This window comes from Merops nubicus, unplaced genomic scaffold (assembly GCF_000691845.1).
Source record: "Merops nubicus isolate BGI_N331 unplaced genomic scaffold, ASM69184v1 scaffold26326, whole genome shotgun sequence".
Lineage (NCBI taxonomy): Eukaryota > Metazoa > Chordata > Aves > Coraciiformes > Meropidae > Merops > Merops nubicus.
In genome coordinates, this window is record NW_008616697.1 from 76,762 (window position 1) to 92,334 (window position 15,573).

Below are 15,573 nucleotides of genomic sequence, written 5' to 3' on the forward strand. Positions count from 1 at the left end.
TTCTGCAGGAATCCCACACTTCAACTTTTTGCCAGAGTACGAAGGCTCCCTACCATCAAAAAGCCAGGAATGTGGTCCCAAGGCTCAACTGTCAACTCTTGTTGCTTGGTGTTTGTTTATTTTAAATGACGCCTTGTCTATACTGACCTGAAATTCATAAGAGTCATCTCATCAGCTGGAGGACAATTGCAAGCGATCATTTAACTCCTCCCCCCTCAGAACTGAGATGCTGAGAAGGGAAGACTTGATGAAGTGTGGGGAGATTTGTTAAGTAAATAAAAGTTATTAAACTCTTGGCACACTCATACAAAGGATACTTTGCCTTCTCCCCCATACAACTTCTAACAAATAGAAATCACAGGAGCAGGTGTCAGGGATAAAGGCACTACTTTGAAACCGTACATGAAGCTTAGCTCCGTGACAGAGGTGGGATGTGGCCTGGCATGTCTGGCCTTGGCTGCCTTCACTTGAGCTGCCTTCTCCCTCCACACAGACAGGAAAGACTGCAGAGGTGGAGGCACCGTATTGATGAACAAACCCACTTTGGGGGATAAGGAATAGAGACAGGTTCTGGCTACAAAATTAAACTCTGATACAAATTTGATACTTCTCACTTTTCTTCCCAAAATAAATCTGGGCTACAGGGGGTGTACTGAGGTCTGGGACATTGCAGCATTTAGATGCAGAGACTCGGTGTGGCACGCCTGTGTTGAGGTTCAGGTCCCCCTTGCAGATAGAAATGACGCAGTGCCTCTTTAACTCAGATGTGAAGAGCTGGCTGAAGCGCGTATGCTGGAGGGAAAGAACAAAACAGACCCTTAAATCTTCAAAACAGTTGATCATGGGATGACTAATGCTGGCACTTGGCATGGTGTCCTCACAGTGCTCTGTGCCCTTTTCGTTATTATGGCTCTTACAGAACATTTGCTAATGGTGGGAAGTTGCCAGCTCACCAGCACCCAAACCTCCTGCTCCCTGGTAAGTGTCACAGTGCTGGAAAATTAGTTAGGCTGCTTGGAGAGAAAAAAAATAAAAGATCTGTGCTTAATTTCCCAAGATATTTACATAGCTAAAAAAACCTTTTTGTTTAAAAATGAGATGTAGAAGTAACTTGGAGACATCAGCAGTCCATTATGTAAACAGGAACATAATCCTGTAAAGTGTTATGCATCTTCAACCCTTCAGCTCCGTGGAAGGTTCAGTCTTTCACAGGATCATTCAGTGCATCACAGACAAAGGTTTTCCTGAGACTAGTGCCTATATTTGGCTTGGTTCATGATATAAAAATACGCTTGAGGGCCCAGTGTTGGGACCAGCCATTGAGTCAAGCTGAAGATATGCAGCATTTTAAAGGAGACGTTGCATGGTAGGAAACAGAGCTTTGCATGTTGTGCCTTAGTGCCTTGGTTAAACCACCCAACTTTATGAGCAGGAAATGAGGATTTAACCCATGGGGCTAATCATGCAGCTCCAATGACACCTATGTAGACACAAAAATGATCATGGATTTGCAGCTGTGGGGCTCCTGTACATCATATATTTCAATTCTGCATTACATAATGAAAGTAGCTTGATTTATGTCGCTATGTTTAAAGCCACATCTCCCTTTCCAATAGCAATCCCTGACTACTGGCGCTTAGGACTTGGATGTACATTTTTTTTTCCTGGGCAAAAGCATGGAAACCAGCCTGGAAAATATTTTTATTTCTTTTTCTCCCATTTCCTAATTGTCTTTTTTGCTCCCCATGATCTGGGATGGATGTTGGTAGCCCCACGGATTTGCCACAGCCAAAAGCCCCATGGTAAGGGCCTCCAGGATGAGGATCAATCCAGGGTAATGATCGAATTATAAAATTGGGCAGGGAGGCCTGAGGACTAAATATGCAGTTTATCCTAGCTTGGTTTAGCAAAGGGAGAATTCATTTCACCCCCTTTCTGGTCTTAAGCCTCTTACTGTGGCTGTGACCCACAAGTCTACCAATGTCTTGTGTTGGTGCCATCCTCTGCTGAGCAATAAAGTAATCCTGATGAAGATGGGGAGATACAGCTTCCGTGCTGGCACCTCAGGCCAGAGGCCATAAGCCTGTTCCTCCAGTCCTACCCATAGTGTGATGATGAAGATGCAGAACATCTGGTAGATCCCGGCTGAGTTTCTGCCATTTGGGCTGTGGCAGACCAGAGAAGTTACAACAGGGTAGACGAGTGCCAGCACATTGTCTCTTCCGTCATAACCACCCCTGTAGCTGCCATTACCTCATAGAAACCGGGTGTTAATTTGAAGAAAAACTTGTTTCTTCATGAAGGGGGCCACACAACTCACATTTTTGGCAAGGTAGGAGTACAGGGAGTTGTTGACAGGTTTCAAGTTCACACCCTAGTTTCTTTTAGAGAGAGTTGATCCTGTGGCCAAGTTAGCAGGCTCTCTCTTATGGATATGACCATAGAGCTACCATTTGCTCAATGGCTGTAGATCCTCTAGAACCCCTAGTGCTCACTGCCATTCACTGACTCCACCCGGCAGGATTGTCTCCATGCTGATCCCTGTGACCAGCCGCACCCGTGTGAAGCGTAGTGGCATCAGCCCCCTGCACTTAGCAGCCGAACGCAACAATGATGACATCTTGGAAGAGCTGATTGATGCTGGCTATGATGTCAACACCGTCCTCTCTGATGAACGGTCCTGTCTTTATGAGGACAGGCGCACTACGCCTCTCTATTTTGCTGTTTTTAACAACAACATCTATGCCACGGAGCTCCTGCTGCAAGCCGGAGCCAACCCCAATGTTGACCTCATTAACCCACTACTCATTTCCATCCGCCATGGCTGCCTGAAGACCATGAAACTGCTCCTCGACCATGGAGCAAACATTGATGCCTATATATCAAGCCATCCAACCACATTTCCAGCTACCATTATGTTTTCGATGAAGTACCTTTCCGTGCTGAAGTATCTGCTGGATCTGGGCTGTGACGCAGGTTCCTGTTTTGAGTGTCAGTATGGAAATGGCCCACACCCTGCGTTAAATTACAGACGGGACAGATTTCACGATCCTCAGCTGTCCAAGGAGCCAACCATAGTACAGGTAAGCACTGCCTAGTCTACCTACAGAACTTCCGAGGATATCTCCTACTCATGTATCTTAACAACTTTAATGTTTTTTTTTCTCCCAGCTTTCCTGTGAGAGTAGATCCCTTTATTCCTACTTTGTTTACAAAAAAAAAAAAAAAAAAGGCTCAATAAGAGTCTATGAACATTCCAAATCCATGCTGAATGACAGAATGATAGTAGGCAACAGCCACTTTGGCCCTAGCTTGAATTTGCAGTTAATTGTAGCCATCCTGACAGTCTTGCTGTCAGATCTACAATATTTTTTGCCTCGACCTAAGGTGCCAGGAGTGAAGCATGTTTTCTTGACAGGCAGTGTCATATGGGCAGTAGCATATGGGCAGTAGAAACCTGCTTGTTTTATTTGCCCAAGTTTTGTCTGATACAGAATTTAGGCTCCTGGTTAAATTAAAGTTGTCTCTTGCTTCACTTTATGAGGGTAAACCAGTGAATGTAAGTGGGTGCAATTTCTGAGTCTACTGGATAAGCAGCCCTGGAGAGAAAGAATAAATTGTTACATTAGCTATAGGACTGTGCGTTATATTATTTGAAGTTTTCAAAATAGATTAGGAGGTTTGGATCCATGATGTCTTATTTTCAAAGTCACAGATTTCAGATATACACATTTTACTCATGTATCTTTGCAGTACTTTCCAAAGAACAGCTAGCCTCAGATTCCATTTTTGCTGGATTTGGATTCTTAGTCCCTTAAAAGGACCTTACAGAATCTCAGATTACACTGTTTTTTTTCTGATCTCTTTATGTCGCCTCCTTCCAGTATCCCTCAAACAAAATCTGAGCCTTCAATCAAAGTTTGCTGCTCTTTAACATGCAACAAAACAAAGAAATCTCAGCACACCATTCTTTCTATTTTGCAAACAATCAGTGAAGAACTAAATCAGCTGCTATCTAGTTAAAGTGTAGCTTTGAGGGATTCAGTAAACATCCTTTAGCCCGAAGAGATGGTGACCCATAAATACTCCTTGGTGGCTGAAAAATAAAATAAAACATAAAAAGGTTCTAGGAAAACTTGATGTTTTTTAACCAGTCCCGTATTCCAAAAGACTTTACTCTCCAGAAGGGTCTCAAAAAGACTCTCCGTAACATGTCTGTGAGACAAACAAAAAAGGAATCTTATAAAGAGGATTGAAAGAATCTATCAAAATATTCTCTTATTCCAAACAGACCTGACTTCTCCTTGAGAGTATTTGTCACAGCAAAATTGCTGCAAGATACCACATTTTTGTCAAAGAAAAAGTAATGAAATATATTATGTCTAGTTCTTGAACCATGATATGGTATCATATAGAGTGAACAGAGGGCTGCAATTTTAAAGAAAGGAGAGATGGTTTGCCTGTAGCTCTCTATGGTATCCCAGCCACTCAAAACCATTTCTGCTTTTACTTATTTAAGCATATTATTTACCTCTCTGGATCTCATCTAAAACTATTTTTAGTGCCTAACAAAATTTTAGGTCACTCACAAACAGTCATCACCTCAAAGGTCAGATAACATGAGACAGAGGTAGCAAAAGCTGTATGATGGTGTATCCGTGCCTAAAAAGAGACTGGTGAGGGACAAACGCATACAGAGAAAAAATGATCCCTTCCCTCCAATATTATCTTAAATTTGCTTCCTACTGCTTGGAAATCGACTAATAAGACTTGTGCAGTGTAGCTTCATGATATGGTTCTGATATGGTTTTATTCTGAAAAATAATATCTTATGAAACTACAGCCTTCTCCACACAAAAGATGTGCATTTTTTATTTTCTTGTATAAGATTATATAAGGATAATAAATCTGAATGATTAGTCCATATACAGTAAAGACTATGAGCTACTGGAAGTGGATTTTAAAAATGCGTAACTATAAATCATTACAGTTGCTACGAAATTAATGTGTCCTGGAGAAAGTGAACGCAGAAAACTGGTCGGTGTCTCGTTACACACTTCCAGAACTGCAGTGTCAAAACTGTGAACGTGGGGAGTGAAGAATCCTCCTGCCACCAGAGGGCATTCAGGGGCCTACCGAGACTGCAGGCTCACAGCCACTTTGTCCCCGAGTCAATCCCATTGCCTGTAGTTGCAGGTTTGCATTATTTTGCTTCGTTTTGCTGTGCTTCTCTTCCTGCAATGTGTTTTGGGACAACTTTATGTCAGAAAACGTTTTTGTAGACTGAGCTTGTTAATAAGGAATTGAGCAAAAGGCAGGGAAGGTCTCTGGTGGGGACAAAAAGAGGAGTGTGGTAATATCCATTGTTTTATTACCCTATACATATTCTCAGTTAAACTCAGTCAAAGTGGAGTTACTGCGTGGAGGTGATACTGCAGATATCCAGTTTGCACCTCCTATGGATAACTGCAGGGCAATCCACATATGCTGCAGAATGACAGCCAGATATACTAAATTATAAGTAGTCCAGGTAGGAAGCTGGCCGCTGGGATTCTCCTGATATTACTGTATCTAATTTACCTGAGAAACACTATACGGTGATGCTCAGTAAAAAAAAAAAAAAGTCAGAAGACTAGTAAACACCTCTGTGAATGCTCTCACCTTGAATGAAATGGCTTTATAATTTTCTGCATTTTATTCTTTCCTAGGTGAGCAAATATAATTTTATTTCTGAGTAAGACTATCCACAAAAGAGGTTAATGCATTTTGAGTTAGGGATCATGCATGTATAATCAAATTTGATCTAGTTACAGGAGCTTAAACTGAGAGAAGTTTAAGCCGGTGCATTTTCTTTCCTGTTTGGGATGAGCTTGGAGGGTTCTTGCAGACAGTCTCAGTGAATAAGCTGGTGTATGGTGCTTATGGCACCATCACTCAACTGAGTTTTGCCATGTGCCGTAGTTATTATCCACACAGCATGATTTAATTCATGTTACACTTTTTGACTGCTCACACACAGGTAAATCCACAGATACTTTCTTCATAAGCAACACCCTAACAGAGATAGATGAAGCTGTCTGATACAATATATGCATTTAAAGTGGGAAGAGAAGTCACTACTTTTTAGAAAAGTCAGGTCCTTAAGTCTGTTCTTCCGTATCTCCACAAGCAGCCCTCCATACAATGGCTCTGAGTACTCTGCAGCTTGCGTTGGGGGCAACAGAAAATTGCCTGATCCAGCACTGAGTAAGGAAGACGCCTCTGTATTGGGCTCAGGATAGTTCTCCCATGAGTGAGCAAAACTGCCTGGGATTCACCTATGCAGGCATCCCCAGATCTTTTTCTACTAAGGTGTTTAGTCCCCAGAAGCTGCAGATACTAGTGGGTTCACAAGAAGCAGGAGGTGCTGTGCTCTGCCAAATCTCCCGCTTTCCCTAAGCCTTCTTTGTGCATAGTTGTCCCACAGAGCCCTTCTCAAGAAGGAAAAGGAACCCAGCATGCGGGGTCACAGTCCCCTGGGCTGCATGGACCTTTCAGAAGCTCCCTCACTGGTTTGGGTCAAAGTTCCTATGCCCTTCCATTTCCGTGGAAGTAGGGCTTTTAGAGCCTGTAAACAACTCAGCACCCTTTCCATGCTCCTGAGCCAGTACTTAACTGGGGGTTGCATCTTCCTGCAGTTGTGAAGTCAGGATTCTGCCCTCAGTTGCGAAAAAAAAAAAAAAAAAGAGGCTTTGTTGAAGTTTTCTGAAGGGAAACTGGTAACTGCCTTCACACATCAGGGCAGTTGCTGTCATTGTGGTCACTGCAGTCTCCAGAAACACATTCATGTCCCACTGACTGTAGTCAATCTGTTTTTATTTGAAGTTTTGTGAAATGGTGTCTACGCCAGAGATAAGTCGCTGGGCTGGGCCAATCATCGATGTTCTTCTGGATTATGTGGGTAACGTGCAGCTCTGTTCCCGGCTCAAGGAGCATATTGACAGCTATGAGGACTGGGCTGTCATTAAAGAAAAAGCAGGTATGGTAACCCAGGTGAGAATCTGGCACAAATAGTTCTGTTATTGGATTCAAAACCTCAGTCACGATCTCCACTTCTTATTATGCCCTTAAACTAGATAGGATTTTCCTACTGAGACCGAATTACATTTTGGATGAGATATCAGGCACTGGAAACTGCTGGGGTGTCACTAACTGTGTGAAGTTAAATCTACACCAGCTGTGGGTCTGACCCACTGGGAAGGAGCAGTGCCAGTGCAGGAAGGCCCCTGTGGCTGCACCTGGTGGCAGTCAGATCAGGGCAGGCAGGCAGGGGTGACCCGCTCCACAGCAGCCCAGCAGGCACCAGTGGCCTTTAAAACTTTTACTAATATTTTGCTAATTTTTACTAATATTCTAGGTATTCTTTCCCTCAGGATCCAAAGTCTTTCACAGACATTATCAGAATTAATTTTCTGGCACCAAGCTAAATTTGGTACATATTACATTTATTCTCAGTGAGAAGGCTGAGTCCTGTTCAGCGGCTTGTTTAAATCCTCCAAGAAAGCCCACGCTAACGCTGAGATGGGATGCAGCATCCCGTCCTCTACTCCACTTCCTTCCCTATATCATGCCTCAGAATAATGAGCGCCACCAGTGCTAGACTCGTCATCCCTCCATTTCAGAAAAGCCCCCTTCTTTTCATTCCTCCTTCTCCCTTTCACTTCTTGCCATTGTCATAGACAGTGCTTTTGCCAAGAAAGTTTGGACCAGTTGATCCTTGAGGTCCCTTCTCACCTGGTCTGCTATGATTCTATGATTCTGATTCTATGACCTAGCCAAGCCAAGCTGTCTCCCTCACGTTTAAACCTGTTCTGCTCATGTTTCTGACCTGCCTGTCTTTCAGAGCCCCCACGACCTCTTTCCCATCTTTGTCGCATCAAGGTGCGAAGCCTGGTTGGAAGACACCGCATTAAACTTCTTCACACCTTGCCTCTCCCAGACAGACTGATTCGGTACTTGCAGCACGATTACACACAGTGAGCCCAGGCACAGGGACACGCAGCGGCTTCCCAGCATGGCACCCAGCGTCATCAGCGTGGCGAGGGCACACGCCCTGCACCGTGGGGAGGAACTGCTGCCAGCCTGGTCAAGCACCCTCCAATGACTGATGGGAGAGAAGTATGCTTCTGAAGCATGAATGAGGAGAAAATGGAGGAGACTCAGAGCTAAACATAGGACCTTTATTAGGTTTTCCAAGAGAAAACATGTATGATTTCACCACAGAGAGCTTTGTCTACAAAGAACCAACACTGAAAAATTAGTAGTGCTGAAGCAAGCACCAGTGAGGAATCCCAGGGTTGTGGTGGAGTTTAGCATCCTTGCTGAGAGCACAATTCAGAAATTGTTGAGTCAACATATTTGGGAAAGCACTCATATTTCCTTCACTGACTGAGATTTTGATTTTAGTTTCTATTCTATTGTTTGGACTTCTGCTAAGTGTGCTGGTTGCTAATTCTCTGATCTTTTGGCATCATCTTGCTAACACTTTTACTTTCATTTTTTTGGACCTTTCTTATTGAATACTTGATTTCTGAACATTCAAAGCTCAGAACTTTTTAAAATCCAGAAATGATGATTCCTTTAAAAGTCAAGGAAAGGTTTATTTAAGGGTGTAAAAATTGTATTTGCACATAGCAAATACAGTTTGTTTTGTATTACATTTTCAAAAAGAAGCAGGTGAAATTCTGCTTGAGAGAATTTCCTAGGCTGGGGATTTGAAAGCAACTCTGAGCTTTTTTTTTTTTTTTTGTGTGTGTGTGTAAATTAGAAGTAGCTGCACTGTAAACAGTAGCTTTACTCTGTCATGAAGCTGGTGTCAGATTAGAACAAAGCCCTAGAGGAGCAGGAACAGAAAATAATGTGAAGGAGAGAGGCAAGGTATATAGGGAGAGGTAACACTGCTAAAACAACTTTATCTGTTCCTCCTGTAGAAGATCTTTTCACCCAACCTCTCTTACGTCCTTGTTCTTCTGTGGCTGTAACAATACCATCACTGGAAGAAAAGAGAGATTCTTTCAAAATTATGAAAGTCAGACTTTGAGATTTATGAAAACAAATACCCAGAATTAGGCTTCCAAATCCTTATTCAGATGCCTAAAAAATGCTAAGGTGCTTGCACTAGGTGTAGTTCCACTTAAACCAACAGGACCACATTTGGTGTCAGATGTTACTGAGGCAGAATAAAAGTCTTAGGATTTAGTCCTGAATTTCCTGACTTTGGAAGTGTCAAGTATCTATTAGCTCCCTGTGACACTGATGAAAGTTATTATCTCAGCTTCTTTGAAAATTAGGTCACCTATTTACAGCTCAGATCCACAACTGATTTATGGCAGCTTAACAAGTTACCATCTATCATCTGAACTGCTATAATTGTCCGTGAAATTCTTTTATTGAAGTTTTTAACAAGTCGCATTCCCTCACAGCTGGGGAGGCCCAGGACCCCAGGAATGGTTATTGGCAGTGACTACAGCTCAGCTGACAGGTGTGACTTGCTGAACCACTTGTTTGATGAGTGCCTCATTCCTGACTAGGCACCGAAGTAAGGATGGAAGGGCCTAAATCTGGAACTACGTCTTTGCCAATCTTATTCTAGAAGTGCGCTCATTCTTACCTGATGCGACAAAGGAGCTGTGAACCTTGGTTTGTTTGGATTCCCCACCAGAGACCTGACAGATCTGGTTTTCTTTGTTGGCCTGCATACCACCATGGAATATGTGATAGATAGATATGTAAGTAAGGAAAATGCATTGCACCAAGGGTGGGGTTTTTTTGCATGGAGTTAAATACTGTAACACAGAATTAAAAGTGTGTTGCACACATAAAAGTCTGGGCACTCAAGTTCAGATCCTGTGAAGGTTTTGTGTGAAATGTGTTCAGCACTTGTGCGACAGAATGTGAGCAGAGGAACTGGCTACAGCTGCAGGCACTCTGTGCATAGCCCTTCCCAAATGCATGCAAAGCTGAAAAAACAGCAGAGTTTCAATTCACACTGAAGAGTGACCTTCTTACAAAGCTTTGGAAAGTCAGGTGAGATTCCTTCACTGCTGAAATTTTGTCCAGTGACTTCCGTTACTACCAGTTTAGGACCTACCCCCTTGTCTCCTGCAGCGTGAACAAGGAATGGCTTCAGGCTGGAAAAATACTTGGTGGAGGGAAAGGGATGGGGAACAGGAAACCTTTAGACCAGTTCTACAATGAAGGTCCTGGATTAGTAAGCAATAGCCTGAGAAGTAGAAAATCACCTGTGGAGTTTGTGCATCTCTCACTTTATGACGCTGAGCAGTGAAGGTCTGGGTCTTATTCATATTGATACAAATCAAAAGAAAATTCCTTGAAATTAAATGAGTGTAACAGAGCAGAGTCATAGAGGGTGATGGATATAGGCACAGCTTGGTGGAGACCATTTACTTAAGTGCTTGTTTGTCATGCAATGACAGCCCTGGAGACCACTGGCTGATAGAAGAATTCGTGATCGCCAATGGCATGTACGACCAGAGGGGTGGGATTTCATAAGCTATCCCAAACTGGGAATTTCCCCTGAGCCAGCATTATTACAGCTGCAAAAGTCTTACAAGTTGCAATGTTTTTTTATGTCCCTGGAGAAGCTGAACCTGGTTTGAGTGGAGCAAATATGGAAAGTCCGTATTTGTTCTTTCAACCAATAGAGCTTCATCTTTACTGGGAGACCCATGTCCTTCTTGCTCTCAACTGTCTCTCCTGAGCAGGAGAGTCACAGAGCTGGAGAGCACTGGTCTAATGGAACATACCACAGCTGCAGGAAGGATAAGGGCACACTGTGCACAGAAATTGAGAAGAGTCTATCACAAGGGGAATTTTGTAACTGCTGTGTTATTGAGTCCTTTCTGCTTGATCTTTACAGCAAATCTTCACGCACTCAGTTTACATTTATTTGCACTGAAATGGAGCCCACTACCTCTCCATTCCAGTTGTTGACACAGTATTTCGCGCACAATAATGAATCTGCACAAATTCAATCTGCCTTTAATGCATCTATCGAGAAGTTGTTGTAAAAAGACATACCCCAAAATCCAAACAAACCAGACTTTGTAAGCAGGTCAATAGTTCTCCTGCAAGGTAAAATGACTTGTTTTTACTGTGTGGTAAATAGAGTCCTTCAGAGATTATGACTTTATGTGAAATGTTCTAGGAATATTTCATGACCAGATTACTGTACTTTTTTTTTTTTTTACTGCAACATGTGCAATTCACTTGATGTTCTTGTGCACTTTTTTGATTTTTTTATTTCATTTTGTATGGAAGCTTTTTCACTTACCTCTCCCTTCCCATTATTTATAAAAGCTATTGTGGTTTTAAAAGTTTAAATTTGCATTGTAGTATTTGTAGTAAATAGCAGCTCTCAAATGTTATGTTTCCATCTTTCAAACAATGTATGAATAAACAAGTAGATTCTGAAGGGCTATCAGCTGTCTTGAATAGCAACATTGAGCAACCAAATACAAAAGCAATCAGAAAAAGCCTGAATCGATCCAAGGTTGAACAATTAGTAATTTTTATGTTAACCTCAGGAATGAGAGAACAGTAAATATTGCTAGAGAGGAGATAGAGTTGCTATTCTTGGCAAACTTTTTGGAAAGTCTCACACATCCCTATTCAGTGGTTTTTAATATACTTAACAATTCTCTTCTGTTCATTTGTGTTTTACTTCACTGCTGCTCCAGTTCAGAGCCCCAGCAAAGGCTACTGCCTGCCCTGGGCTGCGGAGGGAATTTCCACGTCACAAAGGCTTTTAGAGCTTTCTATAAGTAACATCAGTTTAAATCTGAGGTTAAGTGCATAAATATCTGTATGTCAGAGGTAATTTAGAACAATCTGGTTCAATCGTTCACCATAACTTAAAAACATTCTATTCTACCACGTGGAAAATGTACAGCAACATGTATTCAAATAAGAAAGAGTTTAAAAGGAGAAAAAGAAAATAATTTAATATCCAAACGGTAGAAACTTGATTTTAACTCTCTTCTTTCTATTGATTTTTTTCAGAAATAGCATTTCTAGAGAGGCTATCCACTTTGCCAAGTATTTTAACTTTGATAGAAATCCATATTTGGGTGCACTTTCAAATTTTCCTTTGAACCCAGGCAGGAACACTTGTAAACAGCAATCACTAGAATACCCATGCTTTTTGTTCCATGGCCTGCTCTGGTCACCCAGATGGAAATCCAGACCAACACCAAGGAGGCTGCTCTGCACTGACAGCGCTGAGCCAGAGTTCAGCATCTGGCTTCATCTGGATTACAACAGTGCCACAGAGCTATTGATCTGAGAAAGTGCCCCTATTTCCCCATAATAAATTCCTTGCCTTCAGTTCTGCAAATTAAGAGTCATTAATTCTTCCCAATTACTTCTTCTCCCAATAACTTAAATGGGGGTACTGCCTCTGGTTTCTGTTAAGTCTCTTCCTGGAGAGGGATAGAATCTCCTCATGGAGTTTTTTTTCTAAAAAGACTAGAAGGAAAAGACATCTAAGTATATTCTCATCTAACCTACTATATTTAACCCTTAGATCAGTACTTTACTGGTTTGCATGTAATTGCAGGCATGTGCTACCAAGGCCATTTCCTGCTCTCACTCCCGTAGGAGTAGTCTATATAGGGCTTTATACATATATTAAGGGCTGGCAACAGGGAGAAAGCAACAAAAGCCATTTCCATTTATACTTTTGTCCTGCTGGACTAACGCATTGCAGACACATTGGTAGGACATATTGTGATGTTTGGGGAAAGACTGAGCTACTTTTAGCCTAAGAGCAGTTCATATCCTAACGAAAGTTGCAACCTGGTTATATAACACCAAGCCCCATTAGAAGGTCCAAAATTATATTCTACTGCTGCTTAAGATACTAATTTTTTCATGACTGCAGTGTGATTGGAAGAACTGTTGCCTGGTTTTCTCCTTACAGAGACACCAAGATCCATAGGGCTAGCCGGAGACCTAGCTGACTGAGGCCACTTTTTATTGAATCCTGGCAAAACTTCCCCTTGGCTTCAGCAAGAGCGGGTTCAGGCTCTGGGCGATCACAGGTGTCCATTCTTTGGCCCTTTCTCCCTGGCCCAATACATTTCTTTGACCTCAGTGACTTACTCCAGTGTAACTGAATGCATACATTGGCTTGCAATACTAAACCTTTTGGATCTCATGTTCTGTGCCTTAGAATCACTTTCTCCATGACTATGAGAAATATAACTTTAAAAATGCCCTTTTACCTTTTCTAATGTCCCTTTTTAAAAACAATTGGGAAAATACCAGGCAAATAATTTGAAGCCAGGTCTTCCATTAGCATCTTAAAATCAGGCGAGGTAAAAGATGTCTGTGAGCCAGAAATCATGGCAGGCTATTCTATGCATTTTTTTCCTCTATCTCATTTTATGAGTTTGTATTTAACTAATGCAATTTCTCATTTTTCTGTTGATGCAGAACAATTCCTAATGTGAAAATTCATCCTGCATCCAATTGCACCAGCTTAACACTAACTAATTTCCCAGCCCTGGAAGAACTACTTTTGTTTTAAATTATTCTGAGTAGACAGAGATTTCAGCCGTCATATCTACACAGCAGCTGCAAATCAAACCTGCATCTACCCAGTGTGGCAAAGATAAACAGGCTGCATTTGCAGAATTACCTTCTTTCTTATTTTTTTCTTTTAATTCTCTCAGTGTTTACATACAAGAAGAGCTTAAATCAATTCAAGTGTGGTTTCTACATTAAATACTGTCCTTCCAGTCTCTTGTATGCAAAAGGAAATGACCTGAATATCTTGACTTCTCTGGAATTACTTTAAAGTACAAAAACTCTTTGAATGGGTTTAATTCATTTCATTTTGCTGCTGTTGCCGCAGGGCAACCCCGGAAAGATGTTCCCACATGGAGGAGGTCTCCTAGGTGTTACAAGTACGGCTATGAATGGCTGACAGCCCCGCTCGCCGTGGCTCAGACAATGCCCGTCGATGAAAGAGCCCTGGTTTGCCTCACGCGCAGTGCCACCAGCTTTGTGAGGTTTATTCCCGTTTTACACTCGTGTACTGAGGAGAGCAGAGCTTGAGCAGCTTCCCAACAGTTACAAATCCACTCTAGCCCGCTCATGAGGGAAAGGGAAGAGGGTGCAATGGCTGGCCTCCTTCCCTGCGCCTCTCCACGCTACCAGCAGCTCATGCCTGGTGCCCGACCTGGTGTTTCAATTCACTCTCAGGAGCTGTTGTGTTCAGTATGACCCCAACACCCGCCTGGCTAAAGATAGCCGAAAACATTGAAGATTGGCGGAGGGATGGCGGGCTTGGTGGGGATGGGTTTCAAAACCACGGGCCTGTAGAGTTTCTGCCCCGTGCCACTGGCCTCCTTGCAGAAGTGAGGCACCTCGGCCGGCAGCGTGGCTGCACCCTTCCTCCACAGGCCCAGCTCCGGGAAGGGCGACGGGGGCAGCGCGCCTGGGGGCTGGTACACCCCTGGCCCAGGGCAGGGGAAGGGGCAGCAGGTCCAGGTGCCCACCCGGCCCGAGAGGACCTCAGCGGGGTCCTTCTCCCCAGCACGTGAGGCAGGCTCGGGGGGGCTCTCAGGGCTGGCAGCATCCAGGCTCCGTTTGGTTTTCTTCCCCTCATAAGGAGGAGGGTCCCTGGGGGCTGGGAGCCCCTCGGGGCCGGTGGAAAAGGCCCTGGCCAGCAGGCTCTGGGCTGGCCGTGGCTCTTCCCAGAAGGAGGCAGGGAGCTGTCGCTTCCTCATGGGCAGCTGATCTGGCCTGGTGGCCTCAAGGTTTTGCTCCTGCAATACCCGTTCCCCAGTGGGGCTCTCCTCCACCTCGGCTGTCTGCAGCACCTTCTCACTGGTAGCCCCACCATGAGGGCTGGGGTCAGGTGCCTCAGGCTGGGGGCCGTGGCCCCGCAAACTCGGCCCCCCTGCGCCAGCCGCACTCAGGGACTTTGCTGGGGTGGCACCGTGGGATCCGTGAGTACTTCTGAGAAAAACGCTTGAGCTGCTTCTGCAAGTATTTTCTGTGGTCAACTGACCGGCGACAAGGAGCCGATTTGTCCAGAGCTGCCTTGATGTCGCTGGAAGCCAGGTTGACAAAGTTCAGTAGAGTTTTTACCTCACTGTCCGATGCCATCTCACTGAATGCCTGGTGCAGATTTTCCCATGAAAAGTTTATAATCCACCTTCAGACAAAGGTTGGCAAACCTGCAAAACACGACAGGCAGACTTAAGAGCAGGAAGACTCGATTCAAACAGCACCAATCAAAGGGAGGGAGGGTGAGGAACACATCAGACTTCCCAGCCACACAAACAAGTTGTCCCTCAGCTTGCCCCCGTGCCGGCAAGGTCCTGGAGAGCCATTGCGTACCCGCAGCCCACCGCCCCACACCGCTGCCCCAGCGCACACCGGCGCAGGGACTGGCTCGTGAACACTGGCCAGCCTGGTGCCTAATCTCGTTAGGTAGCGCTTGGAGGGAAAGAAGCCGTGGCGGCCGCTCCCGCCTCCCTGTAAGCAAGCGCGGACACTCACCCG

The 15,573-nt window shown here is 43.9% G+C and overlaps 2 protein-coding genes across 3 annotated transcripts in view; one reads left to right on the forward strand and one right to left on the reverse strand.

Annotated features, from left to right (window-relative positions):
• The window catches only part of ASB2 (ankyrin repeat and SOCS box containing 2), a 23,252-nt gene extending 15,233 nt beyond the window's left edge, over positions 1–8,019 (forward strand). For both annotated transcript variants that reach the window (XM_008942888.1, XM_008942889.1), the window contains 3 exons: positions 2,522–3,083; positions 6,865–7,018; positions 7,883–8,019. In XM_008942888.1, coding sequence (XP_008941136.1) covers positions 2,522–3,083; positions 6,865–7,018; positions 7,883–8,019 — 853 coding nt within the window. The remainder of the gene's footprint in view (positions 1–2,521; positions 3,084–6,864; positions 7,019–7,882) is intronic.
• Positions 8,020–14,303: 6,284 nt separating this feature from the next.
• On the reverse strand, positions 14,304–15,210 carry FAM181A (family with sequence similarity 181, member A). The gene is given in 2 exon segments (XM_008942890.1): positions 14,304–14,951; positions 14,953–15,210. Coding segments are annotated over 2 exon segments (870 nt in total). The 5' UTR covers positions 15,175–15,210.
• Between the last annotated feature and the right edge of the window lie 363 nt (positions 15,211–15,573).